The 19,767-nt window shown below is 54.0% G+C and overlaps 1 protein-coding gene across 3 annotated transcripts in view; it reads left to right on the forward strand.

Annotated features, from left to right (window-relative positions):
* Positions 1-4,019: 4,019 nt before the first annotated feature.
* KCNAB1 (potassium voltage-gated channel subfamily A regulatory beta subunit 1) overlaps positions 4,020-19,767 on the forward strand; it is a 63,555-nt gene continuing 47,807 nt past the window's right edge. Inside the window, exon 1 of one of the 3 annotated variants that reach the window (XM_066193637.1) lies at positions 4,020-4,116. In XM_066193637.1, the coding sequence (XP_066049734.1) occupies positions 4,046-4,116 (71 nt within the window). In that variant the 5' untranslated portion in view covers positions 4,020-4,045. Of the gene's footprint in view, positions 4,117-7,548; positions 8,150-10,783; positions 11,473-19,767 lie in introns of those variants that run through there. The other 2 variants (XM_066193634.1, XM_066193636.1) reach the window with 2 other exon arrangements.

Below are 19,767 nucleotides of genomic sequence, written 5' to 3' on the forward strand. Positions count from 1 at the left end.
CCGCTGTGGCAGTGAGGGTGAGCAGTGCCGGGCTCTCCTGGCACTGCTGTGTCCGTGTGTCTGTCCCTGCTGGGGCACGGCAGAGCCCCCAGCTCCTCTCAGTGCTCTGCGGTGGGTGGCAGGAGGGCAAAGCTGGCAGTGCAGCTGGGAAAGCTGCTGTGTGTCCCCTGTGCTGCCCTTGGCCTTGATGACAGTTTTATTTCCTACACCTGGGCTCTGGCAGGGGTTTTTTTGGGGGGTGTGTTGTGCTTAGCTCCATCTGTAAGATCATTTCTAGGTGTCAGTGTGGAGTGCTGGGTCGGGGTGAGCCCCCCGTGCCTGCAGCCCCTCCTGGCACTCCTGGTCTGAGTGAAGCAATAATTGGTTACTGGACAGGGCCTCTCTGATGTTTTGAGGCAAAGCCATTTCCATCCACCTGGGAATCCTGTCCCTGAGACAGGAACAGTTGGATTCTGACCTGGGTGCCTGCTGGTACCCCCCTGGGGCAGCTGGAATGTGCATCCAGCCCCCACCCCTTGTCCCTGGTTCTTCACTTTAAGCAGTTGTGTTTCGTTCGGCTGCGAGGTCGCTGCAGAGTTCCAGGGTAGGAGACTTGGTTTGAAGTGTTCAGTAACACGGAGTGTTTCATGGCCGCAGCTCCTCTCTGCCCTTGCCTGGCTTTGTGAACTGGAATAATGCTGCCAGTGTCTGTTCTGGTATTTTCCGTGGCGTTTTCCTGTTCTGACATTCCCTGCCCACACGTTCTGGGGACGGCCTTTGGAGATCTCTGCTCCCAGGAAATGCCCAACTGGTGTAAATGAGATTTTTGTTTCTCCTGCCTGTGTCACTGAGGGCTGTTTTGCACGAGGGGGAGGAGGTGGCGTGTCCCAGGGCTGCTGGGGACACGGGAGAGCAGCAGGGCAGGAATTGGAGCTGGGGGGCTCTGCCTTCCCCTCCAGCCCTGCTCCTGGAGGGCTCTGCAGCTTTTGGGCAGAGTTCAGCTGAATTGCTGCGGGCAAATGGAGCTGAATTGATAACTCAGTCAGCCCCTTTTCAAAAGGGGGTGGTGATTTGCACCCACACCTGTCACAACCTCTCTGAGCTTCAGTGATGTCGGTGATTATTGATTCCCCTGCTGCAGGATGGGGATCTGTGCTTGGTTCAGCCCCGAAAATGGCTCTGCCGGGGCAGCACCTGTCCCAGCAGGTCAAAGCTGACCTCAGAGGGAGCTCCCCAGTGAAGTTCCAGGGCACTCAGGTGGGGTCAGGAAAGGCTGCTGTCGTTCCTGGGTGGCATCTCCCTTCCAAGGGTGCAGAGACAGGAGCAGAATCTCTGGTGAGATGCAGAACCTCCCTCAGTTCTCACAGCAACAGGCTCGTCCCCGCGGCTGCCACGGCTGCGTTGCCTTGACAGCAAACAAGCAAAGCTGAGGGATTCACTAAAAATAATGCAAATAATTCAGAGAGCTCTGCAGCCCAGCCCCTGCTGGATCCTGCCCAGGCTGTCCTGTGCAGCTGGAGCTGCAGTTTGTGGGTGAAACGTGCTCCCAGTGAGGGCTGGGGGCTGCAGGGGAGGTGCTGCCCCGGGACACCCCCCTGCAGCCCTCCTGGGCAGGAACCTTTCACTCCCTGCATGCTGCGCCCTTGGGGAAGTCCTCCTTGGAGCTGCCTCCTAACTGTGGGCACCACGTCCTGTCACCATCCTTGAACCCCTGGGCTCTTCCCTCTGCATTCCTGGGGCCGGGCAGCACCTCTGTGCTCTAATTTAGGGCAGGACGAGTTGAATATCGAACCTTTTTAGGCGTTAAAACTGTTGCACTATGAATGGAAACGCCTCGTTGCAGTGGAGCCTGCGGCCCTCAGCCCCGTGTGCCAGCTGTGCCGTGCGTTGCAGCGCTGCTGGGCTGCTTTTGGGAAGCTTTGGTGCGCTCCTCCCAGCAGATCTGGGTGTTTCTGTGGAATCCCTGCGTGCCGGACGGCCAGAGTGGAGACAAACATCGTACTCTGTTCACGTTCCTTTAAAAAAACCAGTTCTATTTAGCACCTAGTTTACAGACGAATACCTGTAGCTGCCCTGTACAATTGTTCACCTGGAGTCCTCAGTAAAACATGTCAGCAGTTAGAGGAATTTGTATCGGGGACACTCCCCAGCAGTCTCAATTTTTAACATTTTTCTGCTTGTGAAATGATAAAGTACTGTGAGCCTTAATTTTTATCCACAAATAAAAATATTATGTTTGAAACTTGGTGTGATTTTATTTTATTTTTTTTTTAATTAAGGGCTTATGTGTAAAAGCTGTATTCTCAATGGGACTGTATTCTGGGTTAACAAGCTGCTTTTATGGATGAAATTGATTTAAATGTCTGCTCAAGAGCCCCTCTAGAGCTGGGATATTTCTCCTTTCCCAGAGTGGTTTGGGATACAAGAGATCAATATAAAACTGCTTGCAGGATTTCTTCCCTTTTTTAATGTTATTTAGGGTGGGAAAAAGAAAAAAAAAAAAACTGTTGTGGGTGAAATGAAGCTTTGGGGAGAGCAAAGTTGTGGTTAATCAAGGAGAAGGGTGTGTCTCTGCCTTGGTGGCCCTGGCTCCTGTGGGGTTTGTGCCCAGGAATGAAGCTCTGCAGCAGCTTTTATCCCCTGGGAACTGCTCCCAGCGCTGCTCCTGCAGTAATTTTGTGACAGTTTGGCCCGGGTGACCTGGGACAAGTCCCTGACAAGGGCCCAGCTCCTCTTTCCAGGGCTGGGGCTGGCCCGGCCGTGGGGTTTTTGTGATGCTGCTCAGGCCATGGGAATGCAGCAGGAATTAATTGGGTTTGGGGGATTTCAGAGGAAAAGAGGAGCTTTTCTGGATGGACACTGGGGTGACGCCCACCTGCTCCGGGGCACTCTCCGTGGGTCAGGGCTGAGGGAGAAGCTGTGCTGGGGGGCCTCAGCAGCACACACCCCCAGGCTGGGAGGTGGCTGACTCAGGGCTGGGGATGATCTCTGTGCTCTGCAGAGCTGGGGTTTATTTTTAGTCCCTGTGTGGTGCTGATTGCCATGGCAATGCCAGGCACAGTGGGCTCCAGGGCTGTGCCAGGCTGGGGACAGGGCTCCTGGCCCTGGGTTGGGATGGGGTGACAGCTCTGTGTCCCCTGGCTGCTCCAGGCAGTGGGTGCAGCTCCCAGCCAGAGCCTGGAAACCAAACACAATCCTGCAGGCACAGGGGAATGGCCCGGGAGCAGGATCCGTTCTGAGTGAACATTCTGAATTCATCCTGGGAGCACTCACCTGCTCAGGAACATGGCCAAGAACTCTCCTGAATTCATCCTGGGAGCACTCACCTGCTCAGGAACTCTCCTGAATCCACCCTGGGAGCCCTGACCTGCTCAGGAACTCTCCTGAATCCATCCTGTGAGCCCTGACGTGCTCAGGAATTCTCCTGAATTAATCCTGGGAGCATTGATGTGTTCAGCAGGGACTCACCTGCTTGGCACCTGCTTGGCTGCAGCCTTTGGGCTGAAATTCCTGCAGAGAGGTAAAGACCATGTGAGTGGTTCTGCACCTTCTGGTGCTGTTTGAGGAGCTCAGGGCTCCTCGGGCTCAAAGGGCTCCTGCAGCCCCTGCCCAGCACAGCCACGTGCCTCCAGAGAGGTCTGAGCGCCTGGATTCTCCTTGGCCTTGGAAAACTTTCCCCTTCCTCATCACGGGTTGCTCGGTCACTGCTCAGTGCAGCCCAGAAGAGCTGTGACCTCCCTGAACTCACCAAAGAGGGGGGGAAACGAGTTAATTAACATTCCCAGGAATTTTCCTCTTCACTGGGGTGTGCTGGGACTGGCCTTTGGCCCCACAGTCACGTCTAGAAATTATTGGAGAAGATAAAAGGCTGGAGAGAGCCACTTCCACCGGAGATTTTAATTCCAGCAGCTTGGCTCGCTGGAGGCGGCGGTCACCCGCCGCCCTTCAGGGAGGCAGCTGGGAGCTCCCCCAGGATTTGGGATTTGGGCTCACAGGTGGGCTCAGCAATCTCAGAGGTCTCTGAAAAGCTGCCCCGTGCCATGCTGTGGGAGCAGGTTTGCTGAGGATGCCCAGGCACAAAGCTGCTGGCCCAGCAGAGGTTCACACGCTGCCACATCTGAGCGCTGCCAGAGCAGGGTGAGCCACTTAAACCCAATTAAACACCTTAATGAATCTTCCCTGATGGTGTTCAATTACCTGGAGCAGAGGAGCCAGAGCTCTGTGGCTAATTGGATCAGGGGGTGGGAATGACAGTGCTCCTGTGGGACCAAACCTGTTTGTTTGCTCAGGGATCACTGACAGGCGCATCCCAAAGCAATCTGTACCCGGGCAGGGCTTGTGGTGCTGTGCTTCAATTTCTCTCTAAACCTTCCAGGACCTTCCAGGTGATGAACTGCTGCTCCTTTGCCTGGCTCAGGGCTCTGTGTGTGCAGAGGTTTGGGGTGTGCAGGTGCAGAGCTGAGGAAATTTGGGGAGCAGATACTGAGGGGCTGCTGTGGCAGGCCAAGGGTGGATTTTGAGATCATTTTAAGAGAGGACTGGCTGTGACTGTGTTTTAGTGGAATTACTGGAGAACTGCAGGATCAGACTGTGTGTCCTGCATTCCTTTGGTCTGGAATGATGCACTGACAGCCTGGGAGAGCTGGGAATGTTCACCTGGAGAAGAGAAGCTCCAGGGACACCTCAAAGCCTCTCCAGGGCCTAAAGGGGCTCCAGGAGAACTGCAGAGGGACTGGGGACAAGGGATGGAGGGACAGGACACAGGGAATGGCTTCACATGGACAGAGGGCAGGGCTGGATGGGAGATTGGGAATTGGGAATTCCTGGGCTGGAATTCCCAGATTTGCTGTGGCTGCCCCTGGATCCCTGGCAGTGCCCAAGGCCAGGTTGGACATTGGGCTTGGAGCAGCCTGGGACAGTGGGAGGTGTCCCTGTCATGGCTGGGGTGGCACTGGGTGGGATTTAATGTCCCCTCCAGCCCAAACCACCCCTTCACCCTACCAAAATAAATCTGTGGTGCACAAAGTCAGGATGGGCTTCCTGCCTGTGACATTGTGGGGTCTTGTTGGTGTCCCTGGGATGGCACATCCTGCTGGGAAACTGCTCAGGAGATTTCAAAACCAGGTTTTAAAAGGGGCCCCGTGTGCAGTGCATTAACTCATCCAGGCGACCTCCTGCTTCCCCGAGCAGAAAACAGCTGCTGCAGGGGGTTTAGAAGCTTCTCTTATTTACATCTGAAAACAGGAGGTTTGGCTAAAAGGGTGCCTGAGCCCGAGGAAAATGGATTAATCCCGAGCTCAGATCCTGGGGGCTGCAGGCTGGGCGTTCCTGAAACGTTCTGCTTTAAAACCAGTGCCACAATTAAAAAAAAAAAAAAAAAATCAGATTTTAGAAAGCGTTTTCAGAAGAGACAGAGAAATTTTCAAAACCCAGCATAATTTATTAATAAATATAAATTCTACATACTATATAGAACTTATATTATAATATATTCTTATATATTTAATGTTATAATGATTATTAATAATTATTATAATTAATGTAATTATCAGCTCCAATTCACAGTGAGCTACAGAGGTAAGAGAGCTCCTAAACGTGATTCTGTGCATGATTTATGCAGTGTACAGGCAAGGGAGAAATGCGTAATTGTGTTATATATTACTTTAACAGACGATTGCCTAGAAAAATGAATGAAGAAGGAATAAAAAAGGAATGAAAAAAAAGAATATAAAGGGAATATGAAAGGAATGAAAAAGGAATATAAAAGAGAGCAGGAGGTGCCCCCAGCCCCGAGCAGGGATCAGTTTGAAGTGTTGCTCCCTGGAGCATCACAGCCCAGCCCCGTGCAGCCTCAGGAGGGGTTTGGGGTGGGTTTTTCCCCCCAGGAGACGCCGCTGGATGTCCACGGCTCCGGGAACAGAGGGCTGCAGTATCAATATTTCACGGCAAGCTTTGCTTTCAGGAAATCAATCGTCCTGCAATTTTTATAAGGCGAGCAGGGCTCTCTTTCCGTGCCGGGCTATAGAATCCCCGGGACACAGAATCCTGCCCGAGAGCCGCTCCGGGAACATCCCGGAGCACAATGGGCCCGACACCCCAACAAAGCCCCGTCGGGAGAGGACAAATCGCCCGCCGCTGCTTCATCCCGGTCACCTTTACGGTGACTGACACCTCTCCCAGCCCTCGGGTGATAAACACGGCGGGCTGGGGAGGCACAGTGTGCCTTTTATGCAGCTCTTTGAGAACTTTGAGTTTTGAGAAGCGATTTCCACGTGGAAGGATCTTATGAGGCTTCAGCTGGTGTACGTGTGATATAAATATAAATATGCATTGCTTCACTGCTCGGGGTTGGTTTAAAGGATTCCGGAGCTGCTGGGAAGCTTTTCCTTCCTCTGAAGCACTTTTTAAAAGATGAACACGTGTGATCAGGCACAGAACTAGAATGTTTTAACAGCTCAAAGTTTGAGTCATTTTCCCGGAGTTTCGCAAAACTTCCAGTGAATGTTTTAGTGCCGTGTCTGCTAAACAGGTTGGATAGCGCCAGTTCTTGTCGGAGATAAATTCTGTAGGATTTATTCCAAAAGGTGATGGATCTGCTTTGTGGAAAAGCAGCTAAAGAGGGGGTTTTTTTGTTGTTGTTTTGTGGGGTTTTTTTGTTTGTTTGGTTTGGTTTGGTTTTTTTGTCCTGTAACCCCTCTGGAAGCACCGTGAGCTGCCGTGTGTGCCTGCAGGGCAGGACGAGCCCCAGCCGGGCCCCCAGCACTGGGGCTGGCTCGGGGGGTCCCCAGGGTGGGGGATCGCGGGCCAGGGGCTGGTCCCACCTGGCTGAGCGGGGATGGGAGATGGGGATGGAGAAAGGGGGATCCAAACCCTGCTGGGAAGTGGCAGGGCACAGCCTGGAGCCTGGCAGCCTTCGATGGATGTTGGGCAGGGCTGGGGGAGCCTCCAGCCTCGGGATCTGCCAGGCCCGGGTGGGAAAACCTCCCCGAGCTGGTGCCAGCCCTGCTGGGAGTGGGACACTGCTCCAGAGCCCCCCGAGCTCCCTTTGCCCTCAATCCCGGGATTTTTCATCCGTCCTCACCCCCGGGAGGGCCTGCGGGGCACGGGTGGGGGGGTGGGGGGGGTGACAGCTCTGCTTTGGGGCGATTCCTGCGCTTTTGGGGCAGTGGCTTTTCAAATCCCGCTGTCTCCGAGGGGTTTTTGCTCAAGGCTCTCTGGGCACACGTCTGTGCCCGTGCTCCCGAAGTGGCTGCTGTGATTAGAGCTGTAATCTCTCTATCAGCTTTTACATTTCGGGCCGGAGAGGGGAATTAATGCCGCTCCCGCGTCTGCCCTTTTGTACGTTCCCCAAACACCCTTTGCTCGGGAGCAGCCGGAACTTTGTTCTCATACCGAGGGCGGCCAAATCCCCGAATTCCTACAGATCTCTTGGAGGATGGAAGTTCCTGCCGGGTGGGACGAGCCGAGGAGCTGCAGGAGGAGGAGGAGGAGGAGGAGGAGGAGGAGGGCAGCGATGGGGATGCTCCGGGGCCGCTGCAATTTGCCCGGGCCAGCCCACGTGGGCGACGGTTCGCCCTCAAGGTGACACGTGTGACTTCACCTCCGATGTTTACAGGGTTTTTCCAGAAGCCTCCAGCCCCTGCTCCGTCCCAGGCCAGCCGAGGCGTGGGGCTGGGATGTTTTTAAGGACTGTCCCCCGGAGCCGCTGGCACGCCGCAGCCGCCACAGATGTTTCCATGAGAAGGTTGCGGCTCTCCTTTCCGCTTAAGCCCCGCACACGCGTCTCTAATTACAGCTTTGTGGCCGGCGTGAGGTTTTAGAGGGAGAAAAAGAGCGCGCTGAAATCACTCCCGATGATTTGAGGGCTGAGCGCTCCCGGCACCGAGGCAGGAGGCGAAATGCTGGCGGCACGCACGGGCACCGTGGGGGGAAAGAGCGCCGACGAGTCCCTGAAGCTGAGGAAACAGTCGGTGCTGTCCCTGGGCAGCCGGGACAGAGCCCTGAAGAGCTCGGCCGAGAGCAGCAAGGAGGCCCGGGCCCGGGCCGGGCAGCCCCAGCAGCGAGCCCGGCGCCTGGCGCTGCTGCGGGAGCTGGAGATGAACTGGTACCTGCGGGTGTGCGAGCTGTCCCACGAGTACACCATCGCCTACACCACCGGCATGCCCCACAGGTACGTGCCCTGCTCTGCTCTGCTCTGCTCTGCCCTGCCCTCCGCGAGTGCTGCTGGCCGGCACCGTCGTGATAATCGTGATAACAGCAGCGACAGTAATAATCACGGTGATGGTAATGATAATGGAAAGCTCTTTGGCTTTTTAAGTCTGGTTTTTCCGGTTATTTGTGCTTTACAGCGCTAAATATCCTGCAAATTTATCTCTTGATTCTTATAACTTCACCAGCACAAGCTGTGAAAAATTCTCTCTCGATTCCCACAACTCCTCCAGCACGAGCTGGGCTGAGCCTTGTTTCCAATTTGTCCAGGTGACTGCGGTTTCGTTTGAACAGAGTTGGAAAGTTGGTGCTGCCGGGCAGGGACCGTGTGGGCGGCAGGAGGGTCGCTGTCCCCCCTCCCTGTCCGGCAAAGGAAGGAGCCCCCGGGGAGGGGAAACCTGCAGCGGCCGCATCTCTCATCCCATCGGTCTTAAATGTCGCAGCCTCCAGAATCCGATCTTGCTCCTTTAAAAAAATATAAGGGGATCTTGGTATTAGTGGAAATTAGACGTGCGAGTCTCTAATCTCCTGTGCGGGGTCAGACCCGCGCTGAAATCGGAACCTCCGCAGGAACGGCCCGGGGTGATGCTGCCCCAGCCCCGGGGAGCCGCGGCCGGGAGCGCCCGGGGCAGCTCTGGGACCGGCCGGGGCGGGGAGGGAGGGCTCCTGCACCTTCCTGGGGCTTTTCTTCACCTCATTTGGGGCTTTTCTTCACTTCCCTTGGAGCTTTTCCTTCACCTCCCCTGGGGCTTTTCCTTCACTTCCCTTGGAGCTTTTCCTTCACCTCCCCTGGGGCTCTTCCTTCACCTCCTCTGGGGTTTTTTCTTCACCTCACTTGGGGTTTTCCTTCACCCGACCTCTGTAGCAGCCAGGATTCCGGCTGAGAATCCTCAGAGATCTTCCCCAGTGCCAGGCAGGATGGGGCTGCCTGCGGTGCCCGGCACAAACCGAGCTCTTGCAGACGTGCTTGGAGAAGAAATGAGTTAGAATGTCACGGCAGTGAAAATTAGGGATGGGATAAGTGGGTCTGGGGGCTGGGAGGGGGCAGATTCTGGGTGGTTGGCACCCAGGGGCTCGAACAGCACCGTAAAAACAAAGTGAAAACTGGGGAATAACTTTTGGGAGAACTAAGTTTCTAAAGATGCTGATGCACACAAACCCTGATCCTCCAAACCAGCAAAAGCCCTTGTGTCCAAAAAACTCGGAGGAGCTTGCAGAAATATTTCTTATTTCTCATTTTCTGGTTCACCTTGCATTATAGATGAGCAGAGAGCTGGGGCTGGCAGGAGGTAAAACCAAAGGCAGCTGCAGCAGAGATCACAGGTACAGCCTTGGAGTTACGCTGCAGGGAGGAAACACGGGGCCTTGTGAGGGACAGCCTCGGGGACAGGGCAGGGACAGCCCTGGGACAACCCTGGGACAGGCAGGGACAGCCCTGGGACACAGCAGGGACAGCTTTGGGACAGGCAGGGACAGCTTTGGGACAGGCAGGGACAGCCCTGGGACACATCAGGGACAGGCCTGGGACACGCTGCCCTCCCCTGAGTGTCCTTGGACTGCAAAGATCTGGGTTGAAAACCCCCCTGCACCCCCCATGGGATCAGCACTGTGAGAACAGGACCCCCATCCTTGGGCAGGACCCTCCTGGGGACACCCAGGGCCACCCAGGCCCTGATGTGACAGTCACACAAGAAGAACACTGGGGTAATCCCACTGCTCCTGCCAAGCTCCCCTCTGTGACATTGAATTATGAGCTTTTCAAATATATTCTGGGGTTGGGATCAGTCTTTCTTTATCTGCTTTGAAAGATTTAAGGATTAGCTGAGTTCATGATACATCCATCACTTGATTATTTAACTTACTTTTCTAATGTATTTGGGGCTGAAATGGGGTGAGTTTTTTAAATAGAAGAGTCTCAGACATCTGCCTCAGTGGCATGAAGCAGACCTTGGCAGGATTGTCTGCCAGAAAAGGTCACTGTGGCCCTTCTGGGATGAAGACCACAAAAACCATCCCAGGATTGTTCCAGGCCGGGTTGGACGGGGCTTGGAGCAACCTGGGATAGGGGAAGGTGTCCCTGTCCACAGCAGGGGAGCTTGGAATAAGATGATCTTTAAGGTCCCTTCCAGCCCAAACCATTCTCTGAAACAGAACCCTTTTTGTTTGCTGTTCAGCAGTGGTGAAATCACTGTTAACATCGTGATTTAATTCATATGAGCTGTCACACCCCGGGAGGCTGCAGGTGCTGGAGAAGTCCCCAGAGCAGATAAGCCCAGCTGTGAGAACTCACAGGGCACTGGGACAAAACAAGATGTTGCAGAGGAGATGCCTGCAGAGCTCATCTGGCCAGCCCAGGGCCTGAAATACACCCTGTGAGAGTATTTGGGTGATGTTTATTTGCCTTGGTTTGAATCCCAAGCAAATATTTCTCATTATCTAAATATAAGACCTGGGAACTGGGGTCAGTGCTCTGTTCCCACCAGCAGCCCTCGCCCCTTGGAGTGCTGGGCCAGGAGAGACAGATCTCAGCACAACAAGATTGCTGCTCTTGGCCAAAATCCATCCCAGGCATCGACCAGAAGGGGCTGGCTGCGAGAACATAAAGAATGTCTGGGAGAGGAACCCCTCCCCAGCCCTGGGAGAAGAAGAACCCCATCCCAGCTCTGGGAGAGGAACCCCTCCCCAGCTTTAGGAGAAGAAGAACCCCATCCCAGCTCTGGGAGAGGAACCCCTCCCCAGCTTTAGGAGAAGAAGAACCCCTGTAGGAGGGGAATCCCACCCCAGCTCTGGGAGAGGAACCGCTCCCCAGCTCTGATACAAGAACCCCCGCCCAGCACTGGGAGAAGAGGAACCCCATCCCAGCTCTTTGAGAAGAACTCCGTCGCAGCTTTGGGAGAAGAAGAACCCATGCCCAGCTCTTCGAGAAAAACCCCTCCCCATCTGTAGGAGAAAAACCCTTCCCCATCTGTAGGAGAAGACCCCCATCCCAGCTCTGGGACAAGAATAACCCCACCCCAGCTGATCCTGGCAGGCAGCCCAGGAGCTGCCGAGTCCCCAGGCGCGGGGGGCGGCCGCGGGGGTCCCCATGCACCTGTACAAGCCGGCGTGTGCCGACATCCCCCCGGCCAGGGCGCGGCGGGCGGGCTCGGGGCCGCGGGCGCTCAGCCCTGCCCGGGGCCGGCCCGGGGCGCGCAGCCCCAGCGCCGACACCAAACGCCTCCAGAGGTTCCTGCAGCTGCACGGGCTGGCCCTGAGGGACACCGCCCGCACTGGCATGAGCTACAGGTACGTGGGTGTGGGGTTCTTGTCTTCTTCTCCTCGTGTTGGAGCCGGGATTCAAGCATGGGAGATGCAGCTTTTGTGTTCGGACTTAGATGTTTATTAATTCTTATCGATAGCACAGTTTCACCAGTTGTGAGCTCTGGCTAAGAGGGCAGGAAACGGCTCTGTCTCTAACTCCTTCCATGGTCTTTAAGCACTAATCACCCAATAACGAGATGACACCTGTATTATTTTTACTTTTAACCCAATGATTTTTACTTTTAACTCACCCACCCGTGGTCCGCAATGCTGACCTCTTCACCCAATCAGAAAAAACCACCCAAGGCCATGAAGAAGAAGGTGAAAGAAGAACAACTTGGCCCTAAATCCTCCATATTGCTTTATATATATATATATATATATTACTATATAAACCTTAAACTTTAAGTTTCACACCCTGTGATATCACACACTTCTATCCAAACTCCACACCCACAATGGCTGCCTCAGTGACTTTAATTCTTCTGAGCACTGTGAGAATTGGGATGACTTTTGAGCAAAGCTGAATGCGTGTGAGCTGTTCTCTCAAAAGGCAGAATTTGATCTTTCTCTTCTAACGTTAATCACAGAATCATAGAATGGTTTGGGTTGGGTCAAAATCCGTCTCATCCACGGGCAGGGACACCTTCCTGGTTGCTCCAAGCCCTGCCCAGCCTGGCCTTGAGCACTTCCAGGGTGGGGAAAATCACACTGAATTTTCCAGCTCAGGTCCTGAACCCTGAGCCCCTCGCCCTCCTCCTGGAGCTGAGAGCCCCAAACCCTGGCTGGGCTCAGGCTGGGAAATGTTTGGCTTTTGGGGTTAGAAAGGGTGTCTAAGGGAAAGGGTGTCACCCATAGCAGGAGCTGGAGCAGCCTGGGGACAGGGGGTTGGCTGGGGATGGTGGTGAAGAGACTTGGGTGTGCTCAGTCCAGCAATTGCCATTGTGCTTTTCTTCCAAAGAGGTTCCCTTTAAAAGGATGAGGTCCTGTTTGGAAAGCCTACAAGGTCTCTCTGCTTCTAAGAAAAGCAAATTGCCTTTGAAACATTTGCTTTCCCAAGAGGTTGATCTTTGCCCCTGGCTAGTCTGAGCTTCAAACTGAAACAAACCCCCATGAGTGGTATTTTTATGGATCCAGCATAGCTGTGCCCCAGCTATCGCTGCTCGATGGAGACATTTGGTGACAATGTCCAGGGACGAGTGGGGCTGTGAGAGGGCAGTTTTGGAGTCAGGAGAAATGGCAAAGGGCTTTGTGCTGCTGGGCCAGCTGGGCAGCCTTGGAGCAAGCTGGGGTTAGGGAAAGGGAGTCGAGCCCACAGTGCCAGGGGATGAAATGGGAGAGTGTCCCAAGGCAGTGGATTGGCATCCCAGGGATGCTGGGCTCGGAGCAGAGCTGTGGTATTGAATTTCTCCAAGAGCCAGGTGTATTCAGCTCTGTGAGGGCTCAACACCTCTGAGGGTGTCCAGCACCTCACAGAAAATGCCTTCAAATAATGAGACGGCACGGTGGAGTGTGTCTTGAAAAAACAAAAAGGTTTTCATAAAAGAATAAAATAATACAAAACAAAAGAATAAAGCTGTTCACAGTGTGCGGACAGATCCCACACACCTGCTACAACACCCCAAAAATGCGCTGCGAAGCCTCGTGCTCTCCCTTATGTACTGAACGATTTGGGTGGGTTTTTTGCCCAATAGAGAACAGCTCCATTTCTGAGGAACAGGCCCATCAGTGGTTTTGCCTTGGCATTGAGACAATTACTGCCAGGACAGCAAAGAAACTTCCGGGTCGTTTTACTTTATTAGAACAGCAAGGGATGAGCCTGAAACCTTTCCCTCCATGGAAACACCTGCTGGGCTGTGGGGCACGTTCCTGCACTGTGACAGGAGTAATCCCCGGGCTGGCAGGAGCGCTGCTGTTCCCGAGGGACATCCTCTCCTTCACTGGGGCTTCTGGCCTGGAAACCGGCCACCCTGTAATGAGAAATTCCTTCTGGTGAACCTAATCCCACATTGCGGTTATGTTTGGAAAGGTCAGTGTCCTTTCTAGGACAGGAGAATCCCCGTTTATGTTGTTTCTCTCTAATTCTGCACTTCCCATGCTGTTGGTCCGTGCGGACACGATTTAACACTCACTGAGGAGCACAGGTGTAGGCTGGCAGTGTTCCCATGAAGGGTTGTGGTCCCCTGGCTGAAATGTCCCCCACAGATTGTCCTGCAGAAGCCCTGGTGCAAGGACACATCCTAGCCCGGGGCCGAGTCCAAAAGGCATCACCCAAAAGCTGACAGCAAAGTTCATCTCTGTGTTCTGCTGCACCGAAACAGGCCCAGCCCAGGGGAGAAACCTGCAAAGAGCCTGGGGAGAAAACTTCTGCGGGGCTGGATATGGATGGAGAAGGGAGCTTTAAAGCCATGGAAAAATGTAATTAATGAGAGACTGTGGCACTGGTGTGGGGCACCTGGGGCTGCACACACCTCCAGCCACCTCTGTTCCTCGGCTTGGTAAGTGGAGTATCCCCATTCAGCAGGGCCATCAGTCATGGGGAAATAAAGCATGTGCTTCATTTCTGTTGAAGCTGATGGATTGGAGCCTCTGCTCCGTTTTAAGTGTGTACATTTTTCACAGCTGACAGATCCAGCTGTAGCTTACCGTGTTTCCCATGGATCCAGAGATTTATCCTGTGGGAGAGGGGCTGGGCAGAGGGCTCTGCTGAGGGCAGGGATGCTCCAGCAGTTCCCACCTGCTGCTTCCACAGGGTATTATCTCTTCCAGAATTACAGGGACTCTTTTATCTGACTGTGAGCTTGGACGTTTTCTCTTTCTTCTTCTCCCTCCTGGATGTTCCTTCAGCTCTGCATGGGCCCAGTCCAAAGCCAGCACAGCAAAACACCCTTTTTTTTTATTAAGATTTATTCAGTTACACGTGGGAAGTAATGAATTGTGAACAAGAAACACTTAGACTAAACACTTGTAAAGCTGGTTCATTTACAGGCTGAGCAGTTCCTTTCCCTTTCATTGCTTCAGCTCAGCTGTTAGAGGAGACCCCAAAGTGCAGCAGTGCGTGAGCCTGGCTCGTTTCTGATGACAACAGAATTTCTCTGAGATGAAACACCATTTACAAAGCAAATTTGGTGTGTTATTATCCAACGAGGTGTTCCCTGCAGAGCTCCTTTGCTGGGCTGAGGCTGTGGCTGGGAAACCTCCCGATGCTGTGCTCCCTCCTGATCCCAGCAGGGCCTGTGAGCTCGGGCAGCTGCACTCCCAGGGCCTGGGGGGGAAATCTTAGATGAGGAGATGTGTCTGCAAGAGCGCCCAGGCAGCTCTTGCAAAACATGCTGCTGGCAAAGGTTGGGGTGGGAAGTGTTTATGGAGGTCACGGAGTCCCGAGGCGCTGCGGGATTAACCCACGCCGAATCTGGGCCGGGGTTTGCATTCCTGTTTTATCTATTTTGTGTTAGCTGAGGGTCTGGTCCAGAGGGGGAATTCTTCCCAGAGCACAGAAATCCCTGCCAAACCCACTTGGCTTGGCATGGCCTCCGTGGGGTGTCCTGAAGGGAAGCCCCTGAGTTCCTGCATCCCATCCCGAGAGAGCACTGTCCTCTTTCTCTTGTTTTTGTGGGGTAAGCAACAAATTAAAAGCTGGCAATTTAGGATTGTGAAGCTTCTATGCAGAGGACTCTTCCCCATGTCTGACCTCCTTCCCAATGATCCCAGTTCCTTGGGTTTTGTGGTATTTTTGTAGGGTCCTCTCCCTGCCCATGGATGAGCTTTAGGGTCCCTTCTGACCCAACCCATCCCATGATGATTCCCTGAAGTCCTCACAGGGCCATGCCAGCAGGCCGCCCTTTGTAGGATGTTCCCTTTCCGTACTCCTCCTCCCTTTCTCCTTCCCCATTTTCCCTGTTCCCTTCTCCCTTTGCTGACTGCAGTGGGAACTGTGAGGAGCTGACGGCCGAACCCTTGGCCAGTGCTGGCCATCCCATCTCAGGTGGATTCACCAACCTGGACTCTGGCAAGCAGAGGGGCCTGAAGGGTGGGATTGTCCCTGCACAGGGCGATTAAAGAGGCTTCTGGCTTAGGGAAAAGATGATGGGCAGGGATTACAGATGTGTTTAAATCAGGAACAGCCTGTAGTCACTCACTCACCGTCTCCCACCAGGCAGGAACTGGGGCAGGGGGGAGCCAAGGACGTTCTGTACAGCAGGCTGGAGCACAGGAAACCCTTTCCCAGCCTCTTGTGAGGGAACTGGGGAACTCCCCAGCCTGGGGTGGTGGCGTGGATGCTGGAAGCTCCAGCAGGTTGAAGACGTTTTCAGGTATCAGCCAAGGCCATCCAAGGTGTTGGACACCAAGGGGGATTTAACCCCGAGCAAGCAGAGCCCCCCTCTTACACCCCTGCAGAGCTAACCCAGGTAAAGGGGAATTTGGGAATGATCCCTTTGCCGTAGCTGCCCTCCCAGGCTTCCTCAGCGAGGCCCATTTTGTTTATTGAAGCTTTAAAATATCTAATCTTTAGATGGCAAAATATAGGAGGGCTCTTGATGGGGTCCTGTAATCCTGCACTGTAATCCTGTCCTCATCTGCTCTGTCCTGAGTGCTGCTGCATTATATTTATTGGGATATATCTCACAGCCTTAATGTTTCCCCTGTTTCCTGTACAGATTGATCCGCAGAGCTGCATCCAGCTGTGTCCTTTTTTTAACAGCCAGCGTCAGGCGTCCTGAGTGGATTTTTAGTCTTTTTTAGTCTGTTCAGACTGCACGGCAGCTCCCTGGTGCAGTGGTGACAGGACGCTTCTTCCCAACGAGCTCGGCTCCTTGGGCTTTGTGTTATTTTTGGAGGGTCCTCTCCCTGCCCCTGGATGAGCTTCCAACCCAACCCATTCCGTGATGGTTCCCTGAAGTCCCCACAGAGCCATGCACAAGCTCAGGCTCAGGCTGCTGCTCCTTCCAGGCTCATTCCCAGCTCTCTGTGGGAAGTTCCCGTGCTGGAGGGGTTTGGTTTTGTGGGGAGAACAAAGCAGATTTTGCCCTCCCTGTTCCCCAGGGCCGGAGTAAATCCCAGCTGACCCTCAGCTCCTCCAGCTGCTACCTATTGAATTTCTCCAAGAGCCAGGTGTATTCAGCTCTGTGAGGGCTCAGCACCTCTGAGGGTGTCCAGCACCTCACAGAAAATGCCTTCAAATAATGAGACAGCACGGTGGAGTGTGTCTTGAAAAAGCAAGAAGGTTTTCATAAAAGAAGGAAATAATACAAAAACAAAAGAACAAAGCTGTTCACAGTGTGCGGACAGATCCCACACACCTGCTACAACATCCTGAGAAGGGGCTGAGAAGCCTCGTGCTCTCCCTTAAGTATTGAACGATTTGGGTGGGTTTTTTGGCCCGACAGAGAACGGCTCCATTTCTGAGGAACAGCTAAAGAGACCATCAGTGGTTTTGCCTTGGCATTGACCCAATCACTGCCAGGACAGCAAAGAAGTTTCTGGGTCCTTTTACCTTATTAGAACAACAAGGGCTGAGCCTGAAACCTTTCCCTCCATGGAAGCACCTGCTGGGCTGTGGGGCGCATTCCTCCAGCTGCCCAGCAGGAATTTGCGCTTCTGCTGCTTTTCCCCCACACCTCCTGCTCCTGGGGAAGGCTGGCTGTGGGAGTCTGGGCTGGCAGGTGCTGCTCCAGCCCTGATCCATGGGCAGGAGCTCCTGCAGCCGGCGCAGCCTCTCCGGGGGGCTGACTCGGGAGTTTGGGATATTTCTGGGTGTATTTACAGGACAGCTTTGAGGGCTGCAGCCTGGCGTGAAGCTCAGCCCCACGTGGTGCTGGTTGAAGGATGTTTTATCCCGAGTCTTTGGGCTGACTTTGGGATGTGCTGAGGAAGGGAAGCTGCCGGATGCTGCGCCGACACAAAATGTTGAGCAGGAGGGGTGGATTGGGGAGCAAAACCTCCTCTCGTGGCCTGCAGGTTTATTTCAAGGCTTCTTCCTTCAGGGATGATGATAAATCCAGGCTGTGGCACGGCTCAGTGCCAGGGAAGAGCGGGTCCTGTGTCACCAGCCTTGGTGCTCTGGCAATGCCAACTGTGCCTGGAATGGCTCAGGTGGGGCTCAGATGGGCACGGCTCAGTGGGGCTCAGGTGAGCACAGCTCAGGTGAGCACAGCTCAGTTGGGCACAGTTCAGGTGGGCAGGGCTCAGGTGGGGCTGTTCTTTGCACCCATCCTTGAACCAGAACTTGGTTCTTTGAACCAGAACTTGGTGTTTTACTGCCTGAGCCAGCTAAAACACTCACCTGAGATGTATTTGCACCCCTCTGTGTTTTCCCCCAGGCTGAGCTGAGCACCCTCTGCCTCTCCCCGTGGCGTGGGGAGGGCTGTGGGCAGCTGGGGAGGGGCCAGGCTGGTTGGAAGGCAGCTTTTCCATGGATAAACCTCCTGTGCAGCCCTGGGGCTGCCCGATAAGCCTCTTCTTCCCCATTTGCAGTGTGTTTTCATAGTTGCTGGCTTCACCCCTGCGCCAGAAAGGCTCCAGAAGCCAGCACAGTGTTCCCACCATTCCAAGGGCACGGTTGCCGCTTTCTCCAGAGCTTTTCGTGGAGAACACGGGGATCCTTGGAGAGCCCAGGGGGGCTGAGGCTGTTGGGGGGAGCTGCTCCCCGCGGTCCAGCTGCCGCTGGGCTGAGGGTTCTCCCCCCAGCCCTCAGTCTCCCACCCCAGCTGCGGAGACGAAACCGTTTTTTCACCGCAGGAAAAAAAAAAGACACAATCTGTAGATTGCAGGAGTAATTATTCATTTCCCCCGAGGGCCTAATGAGCGGTTATGCATTTGGCAGTAAGTAATGATCCTCTTGCAAATCTTTTTGTTAATTAAATGGGCGCCGTTCCAGCGCAAAAGTGGTCGTTCAGTGTTTGGGATGTGCCCAGAGATCAGGGGCTACTTGCCCGGCCAGAAATGCAGAAATCCTTGGCTTGGAAGCGCTTGGCTCTGGCTGGAGGTCACCTGAAAACTCGACAGTGACTTGGTTTACTAAATGACATTGCCCCATCCCTGGCAGCGTCTAAGGCCAGGTTGGATGGGATAGGAGCAGCCTGGGACAGTGGAAGGTGTCCCTGCCATGGCACTGCGTGAGCTTTAAGGCCTTTTCCAACCCAAATCATTCCATGGCATCGTGCTGCTCTGAGGTACATCGTGCTCTCGCCTCGTGGGCCAAAAAAAAAGCTTGGGGGAAAAAAAAGAAGAAGAAAAAAAAAAAAAGTTAAAAGCTTTTGCAGAGAATTCTGGAAGTGTGGAAAGGGCAAAGGAAAACTGGGCAGCTGAAGAGTCCCCGCGGGCCCTGGCTCCTGCCTGGCCGCAGTGCTGTGCCTGCACCTGCTCAGGTGGAAAGCAGATTCCAGAGGTCCTGAAAACGCTGGGTTTTAACCAGCAGTGTGGGCTGGCAGCTGAGAGGCAGAAAGTGCTGACACAGCGGCTTTTGCCGGTCCCTCCCCCCCGAAGAGGAGCCTGGCGGTGGGAAAAGGAGCCGTGAAAATTAATGGGGCTGACGATTGTTCCCCGGTAATCTGCTGGATTTCAGCGAACGCCATTGTCCCCGGTGATGTGCTCGTTCTCCTCGGTGATTAATTCCAGCAGATGCCTCATTCTTTTGGGATGCTGGTCGGGGTGAAGAGTTTGTTGGGTTTTTTTTTCCCGGGGAGCAGGGAGCAAGGCCCTGTGCCAGCTTTGCTGGGTGCAGCTGATGGGATTCCTACCCTGTGTCACTCACGTTAATAATTAGAAATGCTGCTGCAGCTGAAAGAGAGGCTCTCAGGAGAAGACTTAAAATTCTTCTTTGAAAAATGCTGTTTGGGAAGGTGATATTTTTAATAGCGCTTATTATGCAGGGGGGTGACTTATATAAGATAATGACTGATGGAGACACCTGGCTTTCGCTGAGCTGCTCACAGAGGGGCCAAGTCCCTCCGCTGGCTGTAGGAGGAGGTGAAAACTGAGGGTTCCAGAAGAGGGGGACGTTTTCTGAAGGGATTTTCATTGCAAAAGAGCTTCCCAAGCAGCACAGGCTGCTGTAGCTCATCGTTGCGCTGACCCTCTGCCAGTCAATCTCAAAGAGTCAGGAGTTACTACTCCAGAATTGCTCCCCCATCTGTCCCAGCGTGTCCCAGCCTAGGGCAGCTGAGAGCTGAGTGTTTGTTACCCAGATCCAAACCCAACACCTCAGCACAGGTTCATTTCCAGCTCTGAGCTGTTACAAGCAACGCTGGGGTGAGATCTGACGCGTGTGGATAGCACAGA

This window comes from Chamaea fasciata, unplaced genomic scaffold (assembly GCF_029207755.1).
Source record: "Chamaea fasciata isolate MVZ Bird 193981 ecotype frontalis unplaced genomic scaffold, bChaFas1.0.hap1 SCAF_11, whole genome shotgun sequence".
In the NCBI taxonomy this organism is placed as follows: Eukaryota; Metazoa; Chordata; class Aves; order Passeriformes; family Sylviidae; genus Chamaea; species Chamaea fasciata.